The sequence below is a fragment of the Mustela erminea genome, chromosome 9 (genome assembly GCF_009829155.1).
Source record: "Mustela erminea isolate mMusErm1 chromosome 9, mMusErm1.Pri, whole genome shotgun sequence".
Taxonomy (NCBI): Eukaryota; Metazoa; Chordata; class Mammalia; order Carnivora; family Mustelidae; genus Mustela; species Mustela erminea.
This window is the reverse complement of record NC_045622.1, coordinates 102,326,133-102,350,896: the sequence shown is the minus strand read 5'-3', so window position 1 is coordinate 102,350,896 and position 24,764 is coordinate 102,326,133. Positions and strand designations below refer to the sequence as shown.

At 47.8% G+C, this 24,764-nt stretch overlaps 1 protein-coding gene across 3 annotated transcripts in view; it reads right to left on the bottom strand.

The window, feature by feature from the left end:
* Positions 1–11,481, bottom strand: part of DTX4 (deltex E3 ubiquitin ligase 4) — a 35,830-nt gene extending 24,349 nt beyond the window's left edge. For 2 of the 3 annotated variants that reach the window (XM_032356952.1, XM_032356953.1), the window contains exons 1-2: positions 10,396–10,632; positions 1,501–2,224 (exon numbers count right to left, since the gene is read on the bottom strand). In XM_032356952.1, the coding sequence (XP_032212843.1) occupies positions 1,501–2,224; positions 10,396–10,606 (935 nt within the window). In that variant the 5' untranslated portion in view covers positions 10,607–10,632. Of the gene's footprint in view, positions 1–1,500; positions 2,225–10,395; positions 10,633–11,097 lie in introns of those variants that run through there. The other variant, XM_032356954.1, reaches the window with a different exon arrangement.
* Positions 11,482–24,764: the final 13,283 nt, after the last annotated feature.

Below are 24,764 nucleotides of genomic sequence, written 5' to 3'. Positions count from 1 at the left end.
GGGGCCAGGGGACGAGATAACACTGGCAAGCACACCTGATAAACTCTCACGGGATGATCTCCCTTCGTGGAGGCTTCCACAGCGTCTCCATGAGGCGGGCAAGGGGAGCCCGACCATCCCCATCCCACGCACAGGAAACTGGAGTTTGCAGAGACGGTGGCTTCGTTCAGGGGCCGGAGTGAGGGCCGGGCCTCTCCTTCTGCAGCCCCTCTCCTCCTCTTTCCTCCCGCTGCTGAACCTCTGTGTGCAGACAGCCTCCTCTGCGCAGTCTGAGGTTTTACACTCTGGTGTTCAACCTCACTGTAAACCCCCATGCCCGTCTGGGGCTCGGGGGTCACATGCAGGGCGAGGCCCTTCTGGAAAAAGGGAAGAGCAGGCCGGTGGGAGAGGCCCATCTCACCAGAAACCAGGAGCTGGCAGGCAAAGGCCGTGAGCACCACATGGACCTGGGTGTCTCCCATTTGAAAATCAGGAAGCCCAAGAGGATCACAGAACCCACGACAACACCAGCCTGTCCCAGGAAGTACTAAGGCAATGCACAGAAAGTGCCTGGCACACACAAAAGTACTCGCCAAACATGTACTGTTATTTCCAATCTGGAGTGAGCCCTCCAGTTTCCGAGGAAAGGGGCTAACCACATTTGGCGCCTACTATAGGCTGGGCACTGTGGGGTGTGCTTGACAGGGAAGCAGCAGGCAGAGTCAGAACAGGAGGGCTGGGGCACCTGGGTGGCTCAGTGGGTTAAAGCCTCTAGAGCCTTTGGCTCAGGGCATGATCCCAGGGTTCTGGGATCGAGCCCCGCATTGGGCTCTCTGCTCAGCAGGGAGCCTGCTTCTGTTCCTCTCTCTCTGCCTGCCTCTCTGCCTACTTGTGATCTGTCTTTCAAATAAATAAATAAGATCTTTGGGGAAAAAAAAGAAAAGAAAAGAACAGGAGGGCTCTGTCAGACTTCCCGAAGCTTGAATCCTGGTCTCAGCTAATGAATGCTCTGTGCCTTTGAGCAAGGGAACCTCTGGTTTCTTCATGGGTGAAATGGATCAAAATGCCTACTTCAAAGATTCGATGTAAGGATTAAATGAGGTGATAGAGCCCCCAGACCAGATTCTGGTAGGAGGTCATTTCGTATTGCCTGTTAGGGTGTGGTGCGCCTACCCTTGCCCTCTCAGCAGCCGGCCTAACACCGGGATTATCACCAGCCTTTGCAGAGGAGGAAGTCAGGACTCTGGGATGTTAGGGATCTGTCCTGAATCCCAGAGCTATGCCAAGTCTCAATCAGAAGCCAGATATGATGGCCCCAGAGGACTGCAGAGAGACCCCAGACGGATCCCACCTTCAGCCACCACACAGCTTTGCCCTCCTCCCCCAAACGCAACCCAAAGGGTCAGGACAAGATCACAGAGAGCTTAAGTCTTGGCAGCCCCTCTCTCACCTCTGGCCTGGGTCAGCCGGGTGGATGCCCCTTATGAGTAACTGGCGGGAGACAGTCCTGGGAGTACCTACCCAGAGGCGATCAGCACCCGGGACTGGGCAATGGCCAGTCGCTGCAGGTTGGTCCGATTTAAGGTCGCCAGGGCCACCCTTCCGGTCTTGCTGTTGGCTCCGGGGGGACTGGCGGGAGAACCCACGGTCACCCCTGCGGGCGTGCTGGAGGCCTGTCGCCGGATCGCCTGCGATGGGACAGTCTTCGTCGGGCCTCGGACGGTGCCCGTGCTGTCCAGTGGCTTGGCCCCAGGGCCTGGTGGGGGGGGCAGCTTGACGGCTACAGATGGGGGCATGTTCTTGCGGGCGGCTGGGGGCTGCAGCGGACCGGTGCCCCCGTTGGCCACGGCGGCCTTGACGCTCATCACCAGGACGCACTGCGGGCAGGAGCAGGGCGGGGCCGCAGGCGAGGCCGCCGACGCGGGGCTGGCCGGCCAGGACTGGGCCTTCGGCAAGGTGCCGGTGACCATCGGGTAGATGAGATCCAGGCGCCGGCGGACGCGGCGTTGGCGCTGGGTCTGCCGGTTGATCTGGCCCATGGTGCTGAAGTCAATGACGTAGCTAAAGCCGATGGAAGTGAGGTCGATCCAGGGGTGCTGCTTCTCATAGGCGTGCTGGATGGTGATGCCCACTTCCATGTCGTAGGGCGTCCAAGAACCGTTGTCATTCTCCCATTCCCACACCACGCCCTTGCCGGGGGCCGAGGACGGGTCGTAGTAGTTGCGGCGAACCGGTCGGAGCGTCCCTGCCAGAGTGAGATGGAGGACAGGGTCAGGTTCAGCCAGGGCTGAAACCGGATTGTATTACGTTCAGAGGCAAAGAGGAATCGAATCGGTCCTGTTGCGGGGCCAGGCCCTAGGCGGCCCGCTGGGGTAGCAGCTTTGAGTGAGATACCTTCCTGCACGAGGAGTGTGTCCTTGCAGGGGTGGGAGCATCTTGGTGACAACGTGAAGGGTGTGGGGCCCAGCGGGATACCTGAAAGAGCCCCTGCCCATTTGCAGTTCGGAGACCTTGGGTCTGCAGCCAGACTGATTCACTTCCGAGCATATGAGTGTATGTAGAACTCCCCAACCTCCTCCCCTGAGAAACAATGAGTCCTTTGCAGAATTTTTGTGAAAATTAAATGTGACCCACTTAATTCGTTCAAGGAATATATATTTGCCAGGTTCTAGATCTCTCCTGCACCTGCACTGAGGCACTGAAAGCCCTTGACACATAGTAGGGGCTCATAAATATGGAACCCCTTCTCCCCTAGTCTCTAAATGTCCCTGCCTCGATGATGAAGTTTTAGAACCCAGGTGAGGTTCGGTGCTTTGTGTTCAGCCAGCCTCCTGCTCCCTCATCATCGAGGGCTATGAAGGGAAAGAACAAAGGGTCACGGAAGTCTGCAGGCCAGAGGAAGAAGACTCTGCCTCCAGGAAGGCTGCCAAGCAGACCGTGGAGCTAGAGCATGCTCCCTGTCCCTTTAAGGGTGTAGTAAAAACAAAAATAGAAAATCAGGTTACGAGAACTCTCTTACACTTAGGAGCTTTAAATCGTATACTTAAATCGTATATTTAATTCAGTAGTGATGATCGTAATAATTTTCTATTTCTCTAGCATCTTTCTTTCAAAAAGCCCAACCCCTCCTAAAGATAGGATTATTTTCATTTTCAGTCTCACTAAGGGAGGGGGCAAGGAAAGGGGGCCAGCATCCGTGCAGAGCAGGAGTACAGCAGAAATGAGCCTGCCGGACTGGAGGGAAACTAAGCCTATAAGTCTTGCTTCCTTCTCCCCCACCCACCCCACACCTGGATTCAGACTCGTGCCCAGTCTGGGCTCATTTCATGGATATCAACATCAAGGCTGAAGATGCCCGGGTCAAGGCAGGGTGAGGCGGCCTAGGAGGACCCCAAGGGTGCTTGAATCTCGCATCTGTCGGCTTAGGCTCTAGCCATCAAAGTGGTGGGAAAAGGCTCCCCTAGCCGGCCTCTGACCCACCCCCTCCTCCATCCCAGAGGGAGACACCAAGACTGGGGACAGAATTCCATTCAAGGGGGGAAGAAAAGGAACAATGGCTATTCAGGCCTTTGCCAGGGTCATAACCCGCCCCCAACCCCAACTCCGAGCCCCTTAATGACCCAAAACATCAACATTCAGAGGCCGGAGGGAGAAGCAAAACAATTCCCTATTCAGCACCAGGACTTCTGCTGGGGGAACTGTGGTGGGGGTGGGGGGGTACGGGATGGGAGGAAGAAGGGGGGTGGGCAGGAGCCCCCTGGTCTGCCTCCATTTCCTTCCTAAGTAGCCAGCTCACGGGGGAACAAAGAGCACAGGCTTTGGATCCAACAGCGGAGGCTCTGTCCCTTCCAGCTGTGTGATTAAGCCTCAGTTTCCTCCTTCGCTTGGGCCAGGGTAGCTACTTCAAAGGGTGGATTTGGGGATTAAAGGAAGGACTGAATATAAGGCACTAAAATAACACCTGCCACAGGGCAAGAGCTCAATAACAGTTGGTTGATTATCATTGTAATTTATTTTCTATTATATGTCTATGCCGATGGAGACGGCATAGGGAAAGTTGAGTTCAGAGGATGTGGGGTGTGTGTTTGTGTGTGTGAAAGAGAGAGATTATAGGTAACTCCTTATACAATCTTTATTATTTAGGAGGCTCCTAACTCATCCCATATGATCTTCATGGCAATCTTAAGAAACACCTTTTAGAAATGAGGAGATTATGTTTAGAGAGCTTACATGACCATGTTTTATATGCTTTCCAGGGCGGCAGGGGCAATGCACTTGTCCAGTGCTCCCCAGTGTACTCAAGAGGCAATTTTCAACAGTGGGACCAACCTCAGAGATGCTGGAGAGCTGCCACTGAACTTCTGGAAGCTAGCTATGGCTCCCCCAGGTTTAGCTCCCCCATGCTTGCCTTTTCCTCTACTCCTCTTATCCTCCTGCGTTCCCTTACCTACTATTTCCCAGCTCCCCGCCTTGAGACGCCCTCCTTTGCCATTTTTACCTAATGAAGTTACCCTCATTCGGGTCCTATGCCATTTGCCAACAGTTTCCTGAAATGTTCTCCCAGTCCAGGCCCCCTGCCTCCTGGGAGGTCTGGGGTACTTATCTGTGGATTCCTGCCCCTGCGCTGTGTGTGCCTGTGCCGGCCTCGGCATTCTTCGTAAGGGGGTCCTTAAGCAAAGGCAGAGACACCACCATCCAGCCCTAAGCTCTAGCACCTAGGGCGCTGCCTGACTCTCAGAAGGACTCAGTTAACGTGCTATGAATGACGGAAGACTTCTGGCTACTTGGGCATTTAATCATTTATCCCACGCTGCTACTCAACCCACCGGCTGCTCTGCGGATTCTGGCCCTACTCAAATAGCTTACAATCTAAAACTAGACAAGTGTGCGCATCACTATTTATGAAGCGGAATGTACCAGAAGAAGGGTGCCCACAAAAGGCACGGGGGCCGAGAGAATTCACCCACATCCCTTTCGTGCTAAAACCCCTTTCCACGACCTCCCCTTAGGTCACAGGATCTGACCCTCCCAGCCCCCCATGTCTGCGGGCCATCTCATGCCCCGGGACCTGTGCCCACGTTGGTGCAACAGTGGCCTCTTCTCCACTCCCCCAACCCCTCTGCTTCTCCTCTGGGGCCTTTCCACAAGGCTGGTTCCTTCCCCAAACCCTCTGTCATCTTTTTTGCGCTCATCCTTCAGAGTTTGCTCATTTCCTCAAGGAAACTTCTCTGGGCTGCCCTCACCAGATCAGATTCCCACTCTTATTTATTTTTTTTTTTTTCTTTACAGCATTTATCCTGATGTGCAGTCACACGTTTCTTGGTGGGATTAATTTGGTGAATGTCAGTCTTTCTCCACTGGACCCCCAGTCCTGCAGGGTGGGTATCAGGTGTCTGCTCATGGCTGTCTCCCTAGTGCCTGACATGTCCCAGGAGCTCCATAAATACTGACTGAATAAATGAAAGAATGACGGGTCGGAGAACATTTCAAAGAAATGGATGACAAGGACCACAAGGCTTGCACGAGAAGGAGAATTTCAACAGGTGAAAATGGCATCTCTCTAGAAGGGGCTTTGTGACTACTTGGGGTAGGGGGTGTCAGAGAACCCTAAGGGAATACATGAAGATAAAAAGACATCTGTTTGTCAGGAGTCAGGGGGGAATAGAAGGCAGAGAAACCTGGAAAGATGTGTTACAGCCAAAGCAGAGGCAGTCTGGAAGGCCAGGCAGGGATGCTGGGTTTTATCTGTAGGCACTGAGGGGCCAGTGATGTCTGTGACACAGAAGTGACAGGACCAGAGCTGCTCTGGTCATGAGTTCCACGTGAGAGGTAATGAGGGTCCTGGCAGTGAACATGAAAAGGAAGTGACAGACTGGAGGGACCCTAGGGAGAAGAAGTGGGTAGGACTTGACCTTGAGTAGCTGAATGCTTTCGGTGACAGATTCCAGGATCACTTGCTTCCGAATCTCCTGGGGTGCCGATTAGCAACACCTTCTAGAGTTCCCACTGGCCACTACGAGGAATCACTGGCCTCTCTGGGGCCTGGGAATCTGCATGGGAACAGCCACCCTGGATTTTCATCACGCACAAGAATTTCAGCAGCTGGGCCACAGGGTCCATGCGCCTCGGCACACTGGGCACCTAAACAAGGCTCTGAACAAGAGTCAAAGAATCCTGAGGTCTTAACAATGGGCAGGTGATAAAACAGTGGCACCATCTGCAGGCAGAAGGGTGTCAAGGGTCAAGGGGAAGAGCTGGATTTTGGAGGGAAAGGTGCTGAGTTCATTCAGCCCCAGCAGGTTAGAGACAGAGGCAGACCTCAGAACCAAAGCTGTGGGACAAAAGAATGTCACTGTGGGGTTTCCGTTCTCTATTGTCAGAGACCTCCGTAATCTAGAATGGGTGAGTCCTGGCCTCCTCTAAACGCAGGACCATGAACCAGATGATCTGAGGAATCCACTTAGTCCTTGGGTGCAGTGACCCAAAGAAAAAGCCTCTAATGGGATAGAAATAATGAATGGTCATAAACTAGGCAAGGAGAAAGAGAAAGAAACTCTGTTTTTCCTGGCAACTCAGACACCTGCATTCCAAAGCACCTGAGTTGTTTTGGCTCCTGGGAATTGCGGGAGACACCTTCCAGGCATGACCCTGTCTCAAGGGCACTTTACATCTGTGCATCCCTGTGCCAGAGAATTCTGGGCCCCTCCAACCCCACAGGAATGTCCCACTCAGCCCCACTGGAATGTCCCACGAGGGCAAAGCCCCAGATGTCCCGCTCCTGGGCTATCCCACGTGTCTGCACGAAGTGGGCGTCCCAGAACTGTTCACTGATGACGGAGGAGAGAGTGTGGGACACTTGATTTGGCATCTCAGCTCTGCCTTTGACTAGCTGTGCAACGGGGAATGACATACTCTCTTCCCAGTTGTTTCCCTGCCTGTAAAATGGGGATGGTAGGTCCGTCCTAAGATCGCTGTGAGGACTAAACGACAATGCGTGCAATGGGCCTGCGGCCTCCCCCACAGTGTCACAGCCACGTGGCCCTCGTGACACTCGTGTCCTCTCCGGTGCTCACACAGGGCAGAGGGCCTTGTGGGGACCTAAACATCAGCTTCTGTCAAAACCGCTCCTCTCTCCGTCTGACCTTTCTCACCATATTAAAGACCCAGAAGAGGCAAAATTTGCAGAGAAAACCTGGAGCTAGAAAGGACCCTGCCTCGCACCAGGTCACTTCTGAGCAGCGTCCTGACTGGTGCAGAGGCCAAACGCAGTCCCCTGGCATGATGACAGGACAGGGCCCAGAGGATTCTTAAGGCTGCGCTTCATTCCACAGAGAAACACGAGGCCTGAGCAGCTATATGACTTGTCCAAGGTCACACAGGAAGCCAAGGAGTCTGCCGTGAGAGCCTGAGTCCCATCTGCCCACTCCCAGCCTGGGGCTCCCCACGTCCTGAGGCTGGAGCCCTGCAGGTGGTGACCGTCAGAGGTACTGACGATACAGGGGGCACGGATGCTGAAGGACACTGTCCTGTGACAGAAAAGGCGAGTCTGGTCAAGATAAATGACCACAGACGGACAGGACCCAACCAAGGCTCCGGGAGCAGCCAAGACCAGACCATGCCCTCCACTGTCCACCTCCTCCCTTCCTCCAGATTCCTTAGCCCAAAACACTCGCGGAGACCAGCACCGAGCGCAAATAACCGCAAACCCAGACACGGTGAGGGGAGGAAGGGCCCAGGGCAAACAAAGGCGGCAGAGGGTATCTGTGACCTCCCAGCCATCTCCCAGGGGACAGGGTGGGCATGGCTGGAGCCCGGGGAGCCCAGAGTCTGAGGCCTCCCTCCCAGCAGGGCAGGCAACTTCTGAAGAAACAGGGCTCCCGTGTCAGGAAATGTCCCCACATAGAGGAGGCAACAAAAAGAGAGAAGACTCGCCTCTAGGCAGGGGACTTCCAGCTCTCCTTTGTTTATGGGGATGTTTCTGGTTCCCAGCTTCAAACTGTGGCTTGGGGATGGCGGGTAATTTAATTAAACATTGCTAGGGCTTGGCTGAGGTTGCCTGGGCGCCGGCAGGATAAAGTTCCTACCCTGTCGTGGCCTCATCAATGAGCTATATTGAGAGGAGCTCTGCGTCTGCTGGCAGAGAAGGGAGAGGAGGGGGCTCCGGGCCCAGAAACCCAGAGATTCTATTCTGCTTTGACAAGCTCCTTGACAGCCCGGCATTCCTGGGAATTCAGCCCAGCGCCTCCAGCACCCAGCACAGGGCCTGGCACTCGGAGCGAGGCGCTCAGTACCCGCTCACCCACCGACCACTAGAATGAGCGGATGGAATCCAAAGCAGTCTGAGTCGTGCGCCTCTAAGACGGACTCGAATATAAAACAGGCCCCGCGGCAGTCTTTAAAATGATGCAGGGCTAGCTCTCTGCCTCCGGCCTCCAGTCTGAGGGGACTCGAGGCCGTGGTCAGCCTGTCCCCAGGGAAGGGTAGTCAGACCTGGGGGAAAGGGGAGAGATAATGCTTCAGTCCCTCAACCCCATGTTCTCTGTGCCTTCACTTCTGTCAAAAGGTCGTCCTTCTTCTCCATTTTAGACACCCCAAAACAATGATTAAACTTCACTCCCTCCCACATGTGGGACAGGGGCTGGGACCTTTATGTCACCAGGGTGTTTCACCACATGCTGCAGAGATTCAGGCTGAAATACAAAACCGAACACCTTCCTGCCTGTTTATTCCCGAGCAGGACCGGAATGCCCTGTCAGGTGTCTTAACTGCGAGTCCTCCTTGGTCCCTCCTCCGGGGCTCAGCAAACCATCACCACCCCTCACCCCCAATCCGCTGCCTCCAACCTCACCTCCACAACCTTTACCCCAATTGCCCAAGTACATCCTCCCCCTCCCCCTCCACCACACTTAATCCTCTTTCTCAATCTCCCTACATTCCTCCGCATTCCCTCCTCCCCCCAGGCGCTCTCAGCCCCACCTCCCTCCCTTTCTCAGCAGGGTTTAAGCCCCTCCAGATGCTAAGACTTCTGGAATCCTTTCCCCCCAGAAAGCTTTACTCAGCTGCCCAGTATCTGCAAAGTCGCTGGCAAAAAGGCTATTGGTAGTTACGATTAAAGATGGGGACATGCGGGTGGAAAGACGCCTCTTTCCCATGACAATTCTAATTAGCACACAGGATGTGGGGGCTTTCCAAGGCGGCTGGGATGCCTGGCTCAGGCAGCTGTTCTCTGATCCTCTGGGACTCCCCGGGTCATCCTGCTTAGCCCCTCCCCAGCACACCTGCTTCTGCAGGCTCCGGGGTCACACTCCTGGGAAAGCCCAGCCAGAATTCCAGAAACAGTCTCCCACCCTCGTAAAGAGAATCCTAGAAAGGCAGACTTGTCCCAGGTCCTCTGAAGCCTGGCCACCCTGGGCTGAGCGAAGACCAGCTGCTCGGTCCTGCCAGGGACCCATCCCTCTGACCTCCCCCCTTGCAGGCTTTCCGCTTCGCTCTGACCTGGAAAGGCTGGTCAGCAAGCAAGTGGGATTGTGGCGGCCACAGTGGCAACTGGATTCACATGAAAAGATAGGGGTTTAGTGCTCTGGGAGACCAGAGTGTCCCTCAGAGGGGGCAGTTTCAGGAGGAAGCTTGGGGACCCTTTCTCCTTAGGAATCCACCACCTCCTCCTCCTCCACGGACAAAGGGAGCGGCTTCCCTGCCAGGCATTCCGGAGCCGCGTCCCTCCCCCTCCTCTCCCCATCTGCTCAGGCCTGTTGCTTCAGCACTTGCAGTGCAGAGGCGGCACCGGCCAATGCCACCGCATCCAGGGCCTTCCATGTCCCGGAATCCCCCAGCTCCCGGCGCCCCTCCCAGGGCGACCACCCTTCCCATGCTAGGGCACCGCCAACGCCTCCGGGGAACCCCTTCTTCCCTCCCGCGGGTCCCACCCCCCGGGACCCAGCTGTGGGAAGGCATCCCACACAGAAGGGGCAGAGGCAGTCAGGTGGGTGACGAGGGGGGACGTGTGTCAGTCCCAAGGGTGCCTGAGGCAAAGCAGGGTCAGCCAAGGTGTGAGGATGAGAGCAGGAAGCCTTTCCCAGCGGCTGGGATGGCTTGCGGGCTGGGCCGGCCCTCGAATTTCTACACGGGAGAAGTTGGGGCCAGCGAGCGCTTAAAAGGGGGCGCGGAAAGGGGTCACTTAGGGGCTCGCTTGAGGCTCCCTCTGCATAACGAGAACCCTGATAGTACTAGCAGGGACATTTATTGCAGGGGGATTGTAAGAGGATGGTGGGGAGTAAAGCGCCCCCTCCACAACCACCTCCCGGTGACACACTGCGCGCAGTTGAGGACTGGGTGGGTCCCGGGGGGCTCTCGAGGCAGGAGATCCCAGGGCAGGGAGGAGAGGTGGGCGCGGGTGGGGCAGGGGCGCCGGCTCACCCGTGTCCTGGCGGAACTGGTTCATGGACTGCAGGTCGATGATGTAGGGCGCGAGACGGCTGTCCACCTGGCCCAGCACCACGCTGCCCCCCGCGCGGGGCCCGGCGCGGACCACCGCCTCGATGTGGTGGCTCACGGCCGGGCTGTAGGGACGCCAGCGGCCGTGCTCGTTCAGCCATTCCCAGACCACCACGGCCGAGGCCAGGAGCATGGCGAGCCCCGGGCTGCGGCGGCGGCGGCGCTGCTCTGCCTGCCTCCCGGGCCCCGCGCGCGGGTCCTCCTCCGCTTCCTCCTGCGCCGCCGCCCGCGGGCCTCGGCCGCGCCCCCAGCGCCGCGCCCCGCCGCCCCGGGCAGCCTCAGCTCCGGCCCATGGGCCGCTCCCCAGCCGCGCATCCACCGGGACCCGGACACCCGGGCCGCCCGGCTCCGACCGCGCGCCGCCGCCGCCGGGGTCCGCCGCTGCCGCCGCTGCTCCGTGGGGTCCAGCGGCTTCATGCAAATGCCCGTCTTTCCGCAGACGGACCCCCGCCTTGCAAAGCCCGGGCGGGCGCGCGGCCGGAGCTGGGCTGCCGGGGAGGCGAGCCCCGAGCCCTCGCACCAGTTGCGCCTCCGGCTCTGCAGACGCCGGGGTGGGATCTCGCCGCGCGCTCGCGCTCGGAAAGGCACGCCGGGCTCCCCTCCCCGCCCGCCCCCCCTGCCCACCCTCTGGCCGCGCGGACGCTGTCGCCGTCTCGCCGAGAGCTCCCCCTCCCTGCGGCTCTGCTCAGTCGCCTCCAGAATGAAGGGCCCCTCCCGAGCGGGGCGCTAAGGCAAACCCGCGCCTGCGGGGGTTTCCCCCGTCCCCAGGAGCCCCAAAGCGACAGGCCATGACGCGGCCCCGGGACCGCAGCTGTCACCCGCCACCGCTTTGCAGCCTCCCTCCCAGAAATGGAATTTTCTTTCTTTCTTTTTTTAATTCATCGTGATCGGTGTCCGCAGCGCCAGCTCCGAGACACGATGTCTCCGGCTCGCGCACGCACTCACACTCACACACTCGCACACACGCGCCCGCACCCCCACGCCCTCCTTGCAGGGCTCCTATTACCTCATCCTCGCCCGCATCCTTAGCTGTCCGTCAAGGATGCGGAGCCACGCCCCTGACTGCCAGGCCGCTGCCCCGGAGCGCACACGCCCCCTGCTGGCCCAAGGCGACGCGTGCGGCCCAACGGCCTCACGCTACCGCTCGACTCTAACCTCTGCTCCCCGGACCCAGGGCGAAGGGATGCAGCAATTTGATGGACGGTGGGTTTATGTCGTCCATGTGGAGCGCAAATGTATTTTTTTCTGGTCTGCCTCGATGATGCTATAGTCCAGAAAGTACAGGCTACATCGATTTATTCCGCAGAGTTTCTTTGAAGGAAATAATGAGACACTAGGACAGGCACAAGCCAGGCTTGGCTATTTTCGCTGTCACTAGTTAACATGGAAAATAATCTAGAAGGGCAGATGAACTTCAGGATTTCGTGTTAATTTTGCCAGAGAACGCAGACTTCACATGAATTTACATGATGAAGAAGATCCAGGATAAGATAGAGAAATATAAAAACAGTGTATGTGTTCGGGACTGGGATTACGAATCTCTTTGAAACGCTCGTTTTCTCTCATAGTTTCATAAACTTTTTTGTTGTGGAAGATTTGCTGTCCCACAGCCATCCTTTCTTCTATCATTAGTATCACCCCTAACTTCTTCATCCCTCTGCCCTCGCCTCGCCCCTCACAGGGTTCGAAATACAAAGCAAAAGAAAAATATCAGAAATGTTCTTCTTGCAGCTCCTGGGTGGCTCAGTCGTTGGGTCTCTGCCCTTGGCTCGGGCCATGATCTCGGGGACCTGGGATGGAGCCCCACATCTGGGTCCCTGCTCAGCGGGAAGCCTGCTTCTCCCTCTCCCGCTCTCCCTGCTTGAGTTCTCTCTCTCGCTGTCTGTCAAATAAATACTTTAGAAAAAAAAGAAAGAAAGAAAGAAACAGAAGGAAAAAAAAGAAAGAAATCTCCTTCCAGCCTCCAAAAAGCGCTAGGATCGAGGCTACCTGGGAGCCACGTTCCTAATGGTGCCTTTACCCAAAAGGCTCCCTAGCATGACTTCTAGAGATTCCAGTTAGTCTCTCCCAAAGGCCACCCTCCCAATCCGATTCAATCAACACCTTCATTAAAACATCACATTTCAGGGTTTGAAGGTCAAAGGGGAAAGGAGTAAAGGAGATCTCATTTATCCTACCATTATTATTTCTACTATTATTATTTCTATTTTACTAATTATGAGACTTAGGGAATTTAAGCAATTTGCTCTAGGTTACATATTTAGCCAGAGGGAAAATTGGTATTCAAAACTTAGCTGGACTCCCCCCCACCCCAAAAATGCCTATTCCATCTATGACAAGGAGGTGGTGTGGTAAGAAACAAGGTATGTGGCCACGTGAAGGAGCCTCCGTGTGAAAGAAGGGAAGGCAGATCATAAGGATGGGGGATTCTGGGAGAACAAATGTCGCAGTAAAGAAAAGGTAATCTAAAGCTTTATTGAGCTATTTTTATTTCCAATCATAAGACCAGGAGTATGAAGACTTGGGAAGCTTTCTGGTGGTCTGGGTAAGTATAGATCCAGAACTGTAAGTACTGATTTATGGGAATGCTGGAAGTCCCAGGAAGAAAGGAGCGCCTGACCAGCTCAACCAGAAATTCTCAAGCAGAAAACACCTAAACCAGGTGAGAGGGCTGTGAACATGTTAGACCGGCCATTTGAAAGATGACTAGGAGGTAGGAGGAAGCTGGCTTTTACTTATGTCCAGCGTGATTCTGTGTCTGGTCTTGTATCTGCCGGTTTATTGCAATAGAACAAAACTGCCTCATGAGACAAGAGAGGGTTTGTATATAGCCTGATTCCTTTGTAAGAGGAAGTGAATATAAAGTTGACATTAGCCTTCAATTACAGTTGTAAAATGTGTATTTTTGATAAGATGTAATGATTTATGATTTATAATTTATAACGACCCACTTGGCAATCATAATTTATAATTATGTGTCAACAATAAAAGTAATCTATTCATTTATACATTTCTCAGATCCCTCAACACAGTCTAATTTCAAATAATCTGTACCATAAACCCTCGAAAACCTCAGACATTCTATTTTAGTATCCGAACTATGTCTTCCCAATTGCCTCCTGTTCCCAAGTGGCATACTAATCTTTAACCAAGTGAGGTGCCGAGTTTATAGTTTGGAATATGGCAGCTATAACAAAACCTCACTCACTGAGACGGAACTGGAAAGAAGCCAGTCTGAATAGTTCAAAGGTATTATCTGATGATTTTTCAAAAAGCACCATCAACCCTTAACACTAAGTTTCAATGAACAAGGCATTCTTTTTATCTGTGAAATGTTCATTTTTTCCAGTTACCTATTGCTCTTATCAGACCTCCTAAAATGAGGGACTGAAAGCAGCAACAAGCATTTATTTTGCGCATGAATCTGTAATTTGGTGAGGGCTTCATGAGGACAGCTAGTCTCTGCTCCGCATGGAGCTCGGGACAGCTGGATGGAGGCTGAGGGCTGGAATCCCGCGCAGGCTTGTTCATTCACATCCAGCGCTTGATTCTGGCTGTCATCTGGGACTTCGGCTATGCCTATTCACGCAACCACCTACCCATGGTCTATGTTGTCAGTTGGCTTCTTCACAGCATAGAGGTTAGGTTCCAAATGAGTAGGACCCAACAGAAAGAACCAGGCAGAAGTTGCAATGCCTTTTCTTTAAGTCTTTTGTTTTTAAATAATTGTAGATTCACATGTCATTGTAAGAATTCAGACAATCCCATGTTTTCCCCCTATATTATCCAAAGGTAACAACTTGCAAACCTATACTTAGAAAAGTATCCTACACGGGGTGCCTGGCTGACTCCGTCAGTAGAACATTTGACTTGGTCTCGGGGTTTTAAGTTCAAGCCCCATGTTGGGTATAGAGATTACTAAAAAATAATAACAACTCTTTAAAAAGTATTATACCATATCACTACTGATATCGACACCATCATGATACAAAATAGTCATAATTCTGCTCCTTTATTGATACAATATCACTGTATCACATATTATACAATATACAGAAAATATATACTTTGTATATAAGTGTACACAATACACATTCCTATTACCACAGTGATCCACTATGTGGCCCTTTTATTGCTACAACCAGTCCTCCCCCTACCATGCTGTCCTTAACCTCTAACAATCACTAATGTATTCCCAAATCTGTAATTTCAGGAACGTTAAGTAAATGGAATCACAGACTATGTAACCTTTGGGGACTAGTTTTTCCTATTCAGCATTATTCTCCAAAGATTCATCCAGATCGTTATGTATATCAAGGGTTTGTTCCTTTCTATTGCCAAATAGTATTCCATAGAAAAAATGCACTATATTGCTCACCCACTGCAAGACATAATAGTTTGGGCTATTATGAATAAAGCTGCTATGAATGTTCATTTACCAGTTTTTGCATGAACATAAAGTTTCCATTTCTTTGTGATAAATGCTCAGGAGTACAATTGCAAAGTCATAAGTTTAGGGTTTTTTTTTTTTTTGGCATCTATATATCCTTTTTTTTTTTTAAGATTTTATTTATTTATTTGACAGACAGAGATCACAAGCAGGCAGAGAGGCAGGCAGAGAGAGAGGAAGGGAAGCAGGCTCCCTGCTGAGCAGAGAGCCAGACGCGGGGCTCGATCCCAGGACCCAGGGAACATGACCCAGGATCCAGGGATCATGACCTGAGCCGAAAGCAGAGGCTTTAACCCACTGAGCCACCCAGGTGCCCCTCTATATATCCTTTTTAATGAAATGTTTGTTCATGCCTTTTGCCATTAATTTTTTTGTTGTTGAAACCTGAAAGTTCTTTGTATATCTAGTTAATAACCCTCTGGTGGATATGTGGTTTGTAAATATTTTCTCTCCATCTGTAGCTTTTCTTTTCACTCTTTTTACAGGGTCTTTCACAAAGCAAACATTCTTAATTTTGATGAAGTCCAACTTATCAAATTTTCTTTCTATGGTTTCTGTTTTCTATGTCAACCCTAGGAATTCTTTGGCTGGTCCTAGGATTTGAGTATTTTCTCCTGGAAGTTTTTGTGGTTTTATAATTTATGCTTAAAATCTATGATCCATTTTGAGTTGATATTTGTATGAGAAGGAAGGTTGGCTTGGATTTATATTTCCTTCCTTCCTTTCTTCTTCCTTTCCTCTTTCCTCCCTTTTCTCCCTCCTTCCTTGCTCCCTGCCTCCCTTTCTTTCTTTTTTTCTGCCTATGGATGTTGAACTGTTTCAGCACCATTGGTTCAAAAAGCTATTCTCCCTTTTTTTGATTGCTTTTCTATCTTTCTCAAATATCTGTTTGGACATATTTATGTGGCTCTGTTTCTGGTTTCTCTGTTCTGTTCCACAGATCTGTGTGTCTCTCTTTACACCAGTGCCACAGAGTGCTGGTGAATAAGCTGTGTGATGTCTTGTTATAAATTGGGTATATTTTATATACTCAATATATAAAGACTGGTTCCTCCCACTACATTCTTCTCTTCCAAAAATGTTTTTTACTTATTTTAGTTCTTTTAATTTCTGTATAAAAGAATAATCTTGTCTATATGCAAATACATGTGCCAGGATTTTTCAAGGAATTGCACTGAAGCTGTAGATCAATCTGGGGAGAACTGACCGGGATTTTTCGAGGAATTGCACTGAAGCTGTAGATCAGTCTGGGGAGAACTGACATCATTTTGCTATGCTGAGTTGTCAAACCCAGGAACGCAATATGCTTCTCTAGTTAGATCTTTGATTTGTTTTATTAGTATGTTGTAGCTTTCATCATACATGTGCCATACATGTTCTGTTAAACTTATGCCCAAGTATTTTGTTTTTGGGGATGTGCATGTAAGTGGCATTGTAGTTTTCATTTTTTTGTCCACGTGTATGTTGCTATGTAGAAATACAATGGAATTTTGTACATTTACCTGGTTTCTTCTAACCCTATTGGTCCAGGTGTAGGTCTAGGAGTTCTTTTGCAGATTCCTTGGAATTTTCCACATTTCTGGAAATGGGACTATTTTATTTCCTCCTTTCTTTTTTTAAAATTTTAATTCTTTTAATAATATATAATATATTATTTGCCCAAGGGGTACAGGTCTGTGAATCGTGAGGCTTACACACTTCACAGCACTCACCATAGCACATACCCTCCCCAATGTCAACCCAACCACTGTCTCCACACTCCCTCCCTTTCTTACCATATTATAATTCTAATTTCCAGTGCTATGTTGAATACAGTGGTGAGAATGGGCACTCTTGTGCCTTGTTTCTGATCATATGGAGATAGCATTTAGTCTTTCATTGTTAAATATGATATCAGCTGTAGTTCTTTTCTTTTTTTCTTTTCTTTCTTTCTTTTTTTTTTTTAAGTGAAGGGGGCAGAGGGAGAGAGAGAGTCTTGAACAGACTCCACACCCAGTGTCAAGCCTGATGTGGGTCTCGATCTTACAACCATAAGATCACAAACTGAGCCAGCCAGACACCCCACTAGATGTTTATTTCAAATATTCTCTATCAAAATGAAGAAATTCTCCTCTATTCCTATTTTTCTAAGCATTTTTTTTTTTTTTTGGTCACGAACATTTATTGAGTTTTATCAGATCTTTTTTTCTGCATCGATTGATATGTTCATGTGATTTTTCTTCCTTGGTCTGTTAATATGGTAGATTGCATTGATTGGTTTTCAAATGTTGACCCAGATTTATATCCTTGAAATGAACTCCACTTAGTCTTGGTGAGTAATGCTTTTAATATATTGCTGGATTCTAACTGTTAATATTTTGAGGCTTTGGAGGCATTATGAAAGAAACCAGTTTGTAGTTCTCTCTTTCTCTCTACTGTGTTTGTATGGCTTTGATATCAATGTAATATCAGCTTTATAAAATGAAGCATTCCACACTCTTCTACTTGCTGGAAATTTTTATGTATATTGGTGTTAATTCTTCTTTAAAAGTTTGGTAGAATTCTCTGTTTTATTAATACACTAATACGCATTGTTTTAATTTCAAATTTAAGCTATTCATTGCTGATGGATAAGAAAGCAACTGACTCCTGTATAGTAACCCTGTGTCTTGCAACCTTGTTATCATTGCTTATTAGCTCTAGAAATGTTGTTTTTGTTGATTCTTTGGGATTTTATACTTAGTACATAGATAATCATGTCATCTGTGAGTAAAGATAATTTTATTTCTTTCTTCCCAATTAGTATCACTTTTGCATTTTTTTCTTGTCAAAATGCATTAGGTAGGACTTCTGGTACGATGCTGAAGAGGTGAGAGCAGATATCCTTGTCTTGTTTCCGATCTTAGCAGAGAAGCATCAAGTCTCTCACCACGAAGTATGTTAGCTGTAGGGTTTTTTTTTTTAATTTTTTATTTTTTATAAACATATATTTTTATCCCCAGGGGTACAGGTCTGTGAATCACCAGGTTTACACACTTCACAGCACTCACCAAAGCACATACCCTCCCCAATGTCCATAATCCCACCCCCTTCTCCCAATCCCCCTCCCCCCAGCAACCCTCAGTTTGTTTTGTGAGATTAAAAGTCACTTATGGTTTGTCTCCCTCCCAATCCCATCTTGTTTCATTTATTCTTCTCCTACCCACTTAAGCCCCGATGTTGCATCACCACTTCCTCATATCAGGGAGATCATATGATAGTTGTCTTTCTCTGCTTGACTTATTATGCTAAGCATGATACGCTCTAGTTCCATCCATGTTGTTGCAAATGGCAAGATTTCATTTCTTTTGATGGCTGCACAGTATTCCATTGTGTATATATACCACATCTTCTTGATCCATTCATCTGTTGATGGACATCTAGGTTCTTTCCATAGTTTGGCTATTGTGGACATTGCTGCTATAAACATTCGGGTGCACGTGTCCCTTTGGATCACTACGTTTGTATCTTTAGGGTAAATACCCAATAGTGCAATTGCTGGGTCATAGGGCAGTTCTATTTTCAACATTTTGAGGAACCTCCATGCTGTTTTCCAGAGTGGCTGCACCAGCTTGCATTCCCACCAACAGTGTAGGAGGGTTCCCCTTTCTCCGCATCCTCGCCAGCATCTGTCATTTCCTGACTTGTTGATTTTAGCCATTCTGACTGGTGTGAGGTGATATCTCATTGTGGTTTTGATTTGTATTTCCCTGATGCCGAGTGATATGGAGCACTTTAAATGTGTCTGTTGGCCATCTGGATGTCTTCTTTGCAGAAATGTCTGTTCATGTCCTCTGCCCATTTCTTGATTGGATTATTTGTTCTTTGGGTGTTGAGTTTGCTAAGTTCTTTATAGATTCTGGACACTAGTCCTTTATCTGATATGTCGTTTGCAAATATCTTCTCCCATTCTGTCAGTTGTCTTTTGATTTTGTTAACTGTTTCCTTTGCTGTGCAAAAGCTTTTGATCTTGATGAAATCCCAATAGTTCATTTTTGCCCTTGCTTCCCTTGCCTTTGGCGTTGTTCCTAGGAAGATGTTGCTGCGGCTGAGGTCGAAGAGGTTGCTGCCTGTGTTCTCCTCAAGGATTTTGATGGATTCCTTTCGCACATTGAGGTCCTTCATCCATTTTGAGTCTATTTTCGTGTGTGGTGTAAGGAAATGGTCCAATTTCATTTTTCTGCATGTGGCTGTCCAATTTTCCCAGCACCATTTATTGAAGAGGCTGTCTTTTTTCCATTGGACAGTCTTTCCTGCTTTGTCGAAGATTAGTTGACTGTAGAGTTGAGGGTCTATTTCTGGGCTCTCTATTCTGTTCCATTGAGCTATGTGTCTGTTTTTGTGCCAGTACCATGCTGTCTTGATGATGACAGCTTTGTAATAGAGCTTGAAATCCAGAATTGTGATGCCACCAACGTTGGCTTTCTTTTTCAATATCCCTTTGGCTATTCGATGTCTTTTCTGGTTCCATACAAATTTTAGAATTATTTGTTCCATTTCTTTGAAAAAGATGGATGGTACTTTGATAGGAATTGCATTAAATGTGCAATTTAGGTAGCATAGACATTGCTATGGGTAGATTGCTTTAGGTAGCACAGACATTTTCACAATATTTATTCTTCCAATCCAGGAGCATGGAACATTTTTCCATTTCTCTGTGTCTTCCTCAATTTCTTTCATGAGTGCTTTATAGTTTTCTGAGTATAGATTCTGTGCCTCTTTGTTTAGGTTTATTCCTAGGTATCTTATGGTTTTGGGTGCAATTGTAAATGGGATTGACTCCTTAATTTCTCTTTCTTCTGTCTTGTTGTTGGTGTAGAGAAATGTAACTGATTTCTGTGCATTGATTTTATATCCTGACACTTTACTGAATTCCTGTATAAGTTCTAGCAGTTTTGGAGTGGAGTCTTTTGGGTTTTCCACATATAGTATCATATCATCTGCGAAGCTGTAGGTTTTTGAAGATGTTCTTTATCAACCCAAGGAGGTTGCCCACTATTACTATTGTAATTTGTCAAATGCTTTTTCTGAATGTATTGATATGATTATATTTTTCTTCTTTACCCTGATGATGTCATTACATTAATAAGCTACATCAGTTAATTTTTTAAGGTTGAGTCAACCTTGCATACCTGGAATAAATCTCACTCCTCTGCTGTTTTTTTTTAATTAATTTTTTATTTTTTTATTAACATATAATTTATTATTAGCCCCAGGGGTACAGGTCTGTGAATCGCCAGGTTTACACAATTCACAGCACTCCCCCATGTCCATAACCCCACCACCCTCTTGCTCCCGACCTCCACCCTCAGTTTGTTTTGTGACATTAAGAGTCTCTTATGGTTTGGGTCCGTCCTGATCCCATCTTGTTTCATTTATTCTTTTCCTACCCTCCAAACCCCCCACATTACCTTCAGCTTCCTCATATCAGGGAGATCATATGATAATTGTCTTTCTCTGATTGACTTACTTTGCTCAGCGTAATACCCTCTAGTTCCATCCATGCCGTTGCAAATGGCAAGATTTCATTTCTTTTGATGGCTGCATAGTATTCCATTGTATATACATACCACATCTTCTTTTTCCATCCATATGCTGATGGACATCTAGGTTCTTTCCATAGTTTGGCTATCATAGACATTGTCTAAACATTCAGGTGCAAGTGCCCCTTCGGATCACTAAATTTGTATTTTTAGGGTAAATACCCAGTAGTGTGATTGCTGGGTTGTAGGGTAGCTCTATTTTCACCTTTTTGAGGAACCTCCATGCTGTTTTCCAGAGTGGTTGCACCAGCTTGCATTCCCACCAACAGTGTAGGAGGGTTCCCCTTGCTCCGCAATCTCATCAGCATCTGTCATTTCCTGACTTGTTGATTTTAGTCATTCTGACTGGTGTGAGGTGATATCTCATTGTAGTTTTGATTTGTATTTCCCTGACGCCTAGTGATGTGGAGCACTTTTTCATGTGTCTGTTGGCCATCTGGATGTCTTCTTTGCAGAAATGTCTGTTCATGTCCTCTGCCCATTTCTGACTGGATTATTTATTCTTTTGGTGTTGAGTTTGATAAGTTCTTTATAGATTTTGGATACTAGCCTGTTTGCGAGTATCTTCTCCCATTCTGTCAGTTGTCTTTTGGTTTTGTTAACTGTTTCCTTTGCTGTGCAAAAGCTTTTGATCTTGATGAAGTCCCATAGTTCATTTTTGCCCTTGCTTCCCTTGCCTTTGGCAATCTTCCTAGGAAGAGGTTGCTGCCTGTGTTCTCCTCAAGGATTCTGATGGATTCCTTTCTCACATTGAGGTCCTTCATCCATTTTGAGTCTATTTTTGCATGTGGTGTGAGGAAATGCTCCAGTTTCATTTTTCTGCATGTGGCTATCCAACTTTCCCAACACCATTTGTTGAAGAGGCTGTCTTTTTTCCATTGGACATTCTTTCCTGCTTTGTTGAAGATTAGTTAACCATAGAGTTGAGGGTGTATTTCTGGGCTCTCTATTCTGTTCCATTGATCTACGTGTCTGTTTTTGTGCCAGTACCATACTGTCTTGATGATGACTGCTTTGTAATAGAGATTGAAGTCTGGAATTGTGATGCCACCAACTTTGGCTTTCTTTTTTTTTGGCTATTCGAGGTCTTTTCTGGTTCCATATACATTTTAGGATTATTTGTTCCATTTCTTTGAAAAAAACGGATAGGATTTTGATAGAGATTGCATTAAATGTGTAGATTGCTTTATGTAGAATAGACATTTTTACAATATTTGTTCTTCCAGTCCATGAGCATGGAACATTTTTTCATTTCTTTGTGTCTTCCTCAATTTCTTTCATGAGTACTTTATAGTTTTCTGAGTATAGATTCTTTGCCTCTTTGGTTAGGTTTATTCACAGGTATCTTATGGTTTTGGGTGCAACTGTAAATGGGATTGACTCCTTAATTTCTCTTTCCTCTGTCTTGTTGGTGGTGTATAGAAATGCAACTGATTTCTGTGCATTGATTTTATATCCTGACACTTTACTGAATTCCTGTACAAGTTCTAGCAGATTGGGAGTGGAGTCTTTTGGGTTTTCCACATATAGTATCATATCATCTGCAAAGAGTGATAGTTTGACTTCTTCTTTGCTGATTTTGATGCCTTTAATTTCTTTTTGTTGTCTGATTGCTGAGGCTAGGACTTCTAGAACTATGTTGCATAGCAGTGGTGATAATGGACATCCCTCCCATGTTCCTGACCTTAGCGGAAAAGCTCTCAGTTTTTATCCATTGAGAATGATATTCGCAGTGGGCTTTCCATCAATGGCTTTGATGATATTGAGGTATGTACCCTCTTTCCCTACACTTCGAAGAGTTTTCATCAGGAAGGGTTGCTGTACTATGTCAAATGTTTTTTCAGCATCTATTGAGAGTATCATATGGTTCTTTTTCTTTCTTTTACTAAAGTATTGTATCACATTGATTGATTTGCATATGTTGAACCAACCTTGCAGCCCGGGAATAAATCCCACTTTATTGTGGTGAGTAATCCTTTTAATGTACTGTTGGATCCTATTGGCTAGTATTTTGGTGAGAATTTTTGTATCTGTGTTCATCAAGGATATTGGTCTGTAATTCTTTCTTTTGATAGGATTCTTGTCTGGTTTTGGGATCAAGGTAATGCTGGCCTCATAAGATGAGTTTGGAAGTTTTCCTTCCATTTATATTTTTTGGAACAGTTTTAGGAGAATAGGAATTAATTCTTCTTTCAATGTTTGGTAGAATTCCCCTGGGAAGCCATCTGGCCCTGAGCTCTTGTTTGTTTGGAGATTTTTGTTAACTGCTTCAATCTCCTTACTGGTTATGGGTCTGTTCAGGTTTTCTATTTCTTCTTGGTTCAGTTGTGGTAGTTTATATGTCTCTAGGAATGCATCTATTTCTTCCAGATTGTCAAATTTGCTGAAATATAGTTGCTCCTAATATATTCTTATATCCTCTGCTGGTTTTAATTGGTATTTTTTATTGTAATAAACCATAACCATGAACATAACAGTTTTCTGACTTCTATGGATCTTTTACAAAATTACTGAACCTAAAGATGGTCTTGGTGACCTCCCAAACTTGTGCCCTGTCACAGGTTTGGCCAACAGGGAGCTCAGAAGCTAACATGGCCAATTAGAGATGCCCCACATTTGCCCTTTACCATGTAATTTACATATTTACAGGGTCCAGGTATTGGGATGTAGATCTCTTTGTAGGGATGCTCTCCACATCGCCCATGCAACTGACTTGTGATCTTTTGTCCTGCTTACACATCCTGGGTGTACCCCTTTCATCTTACAAGAGAACGTTTTTGGCCACACCTGACATTATGACTTGGGAAATCTAAAGGAGCTCACAACATAATGAACAGTTCTGGATGCGTGGTCACTTGATGTCTTGAGACGTGTTCCACTTTTAACAGGGCACAGTAGCACACCAGGTGTTGCTAAGCAAAAGGCATACAATTCTCCACTGCAAATGATGTGATCTTGCTGCAAAACCCCAGGAGTCTATATTCTGATTCTTCCACTTAGTTTTGTCATCAACTCCACATGGTATCTTTGTTCTCATCTGACACTTGTGATAGCATATGTTAGGTGAGTCTGCACCATCCAAGAAACAGCACTGTTTTGTTTTTTCATCATAGCCAAGGTCCACAGAAACTTTCTCTAACCTGAGCTTCACATTAAGGCCAGCAGCCTATCTGTCACCCTTTTAAACAGGCTAAAGAGGTATACGCAGGTATGGAATTTGCTACCTTCAGAAACCAAAGAGACAGTGTACCCCCTTCTTCATAGAAAGGTACACAAGATTCAAGAACTTATCTCTTGGGTGCCTGGGTGGCTCAGTAGGTTAAAGCCTCTGCCTTTAGCTCAGGTCATGATCCCAGGGTCTTGGGATGGAGCCCTGCATCGAGCCCTGCATTGAGCTCTCTGCTCAGCAGGGAGCCTGCTTCCCTTCCTCTCTCTCTGCCTGCCTCTCTGCCTACTTGTGACCTCTGTCTGTCAAATAAGTAAAATTAAAAAAAAAAAAAGAAAAAAAGAATTATCTCTTTCTTTGGATGAGATGTTCCAGCACATCCCTGATTTCATGGGCTGCTGATTCTTCATAGAGTTGATCTTCTATCATTTGAAATGTGTGTCTACCATGACCTCTAATGTGTTGGCTACTTCTTACTCATGTGGCCCGATTAGCATGATGTCACTGACAGAGTGGATTGATGTGATGATCTGCAGGAAGTACAAATAGTCCAGGCCTTTTCTATCTATATTATATTGAAAGAAGAAAGTGTTACTATAGTCTTGGGCAAAATTAAAATATATATATATATATACTGTCATCTGCTCCATGTGAGCTGAACTGCTTAGGAGCCCCTTTTCTGATAATGACAGAAAAGAACACATTAATCCAGTCAGTGGCCACACACCGTGTACCTCGGGCAGTGCTAATTTGCTCTAGCAAAGATATCACACTATGATATCACACATGTGGCACACTGCCCTACCACTTGGTTTGACTCTGTGGAAGTCAATGGCTGTTCTCCAGACTTACGAGTTTTCCAAGGAATCAACTAATAAATGCATATGTGACAGGGACCACTTTTCCTGTATTTTTTAGATCCTTAAGGACTGCACTAATTTATATTCATGTCCTCCCCCACTTAAGTCAATAAAAAGTAGGGGCAGAGCTCTCTAAGGACTTTTAGTGCTGATGAGATTTTTTTAAAAGGGGGGGACTTAAAGATTTGAAAGGGGACATGCACTAGTGTACCTCCGTCACTCTCAGCTGGGACTGAATTCTGGAAGTGGAGCAA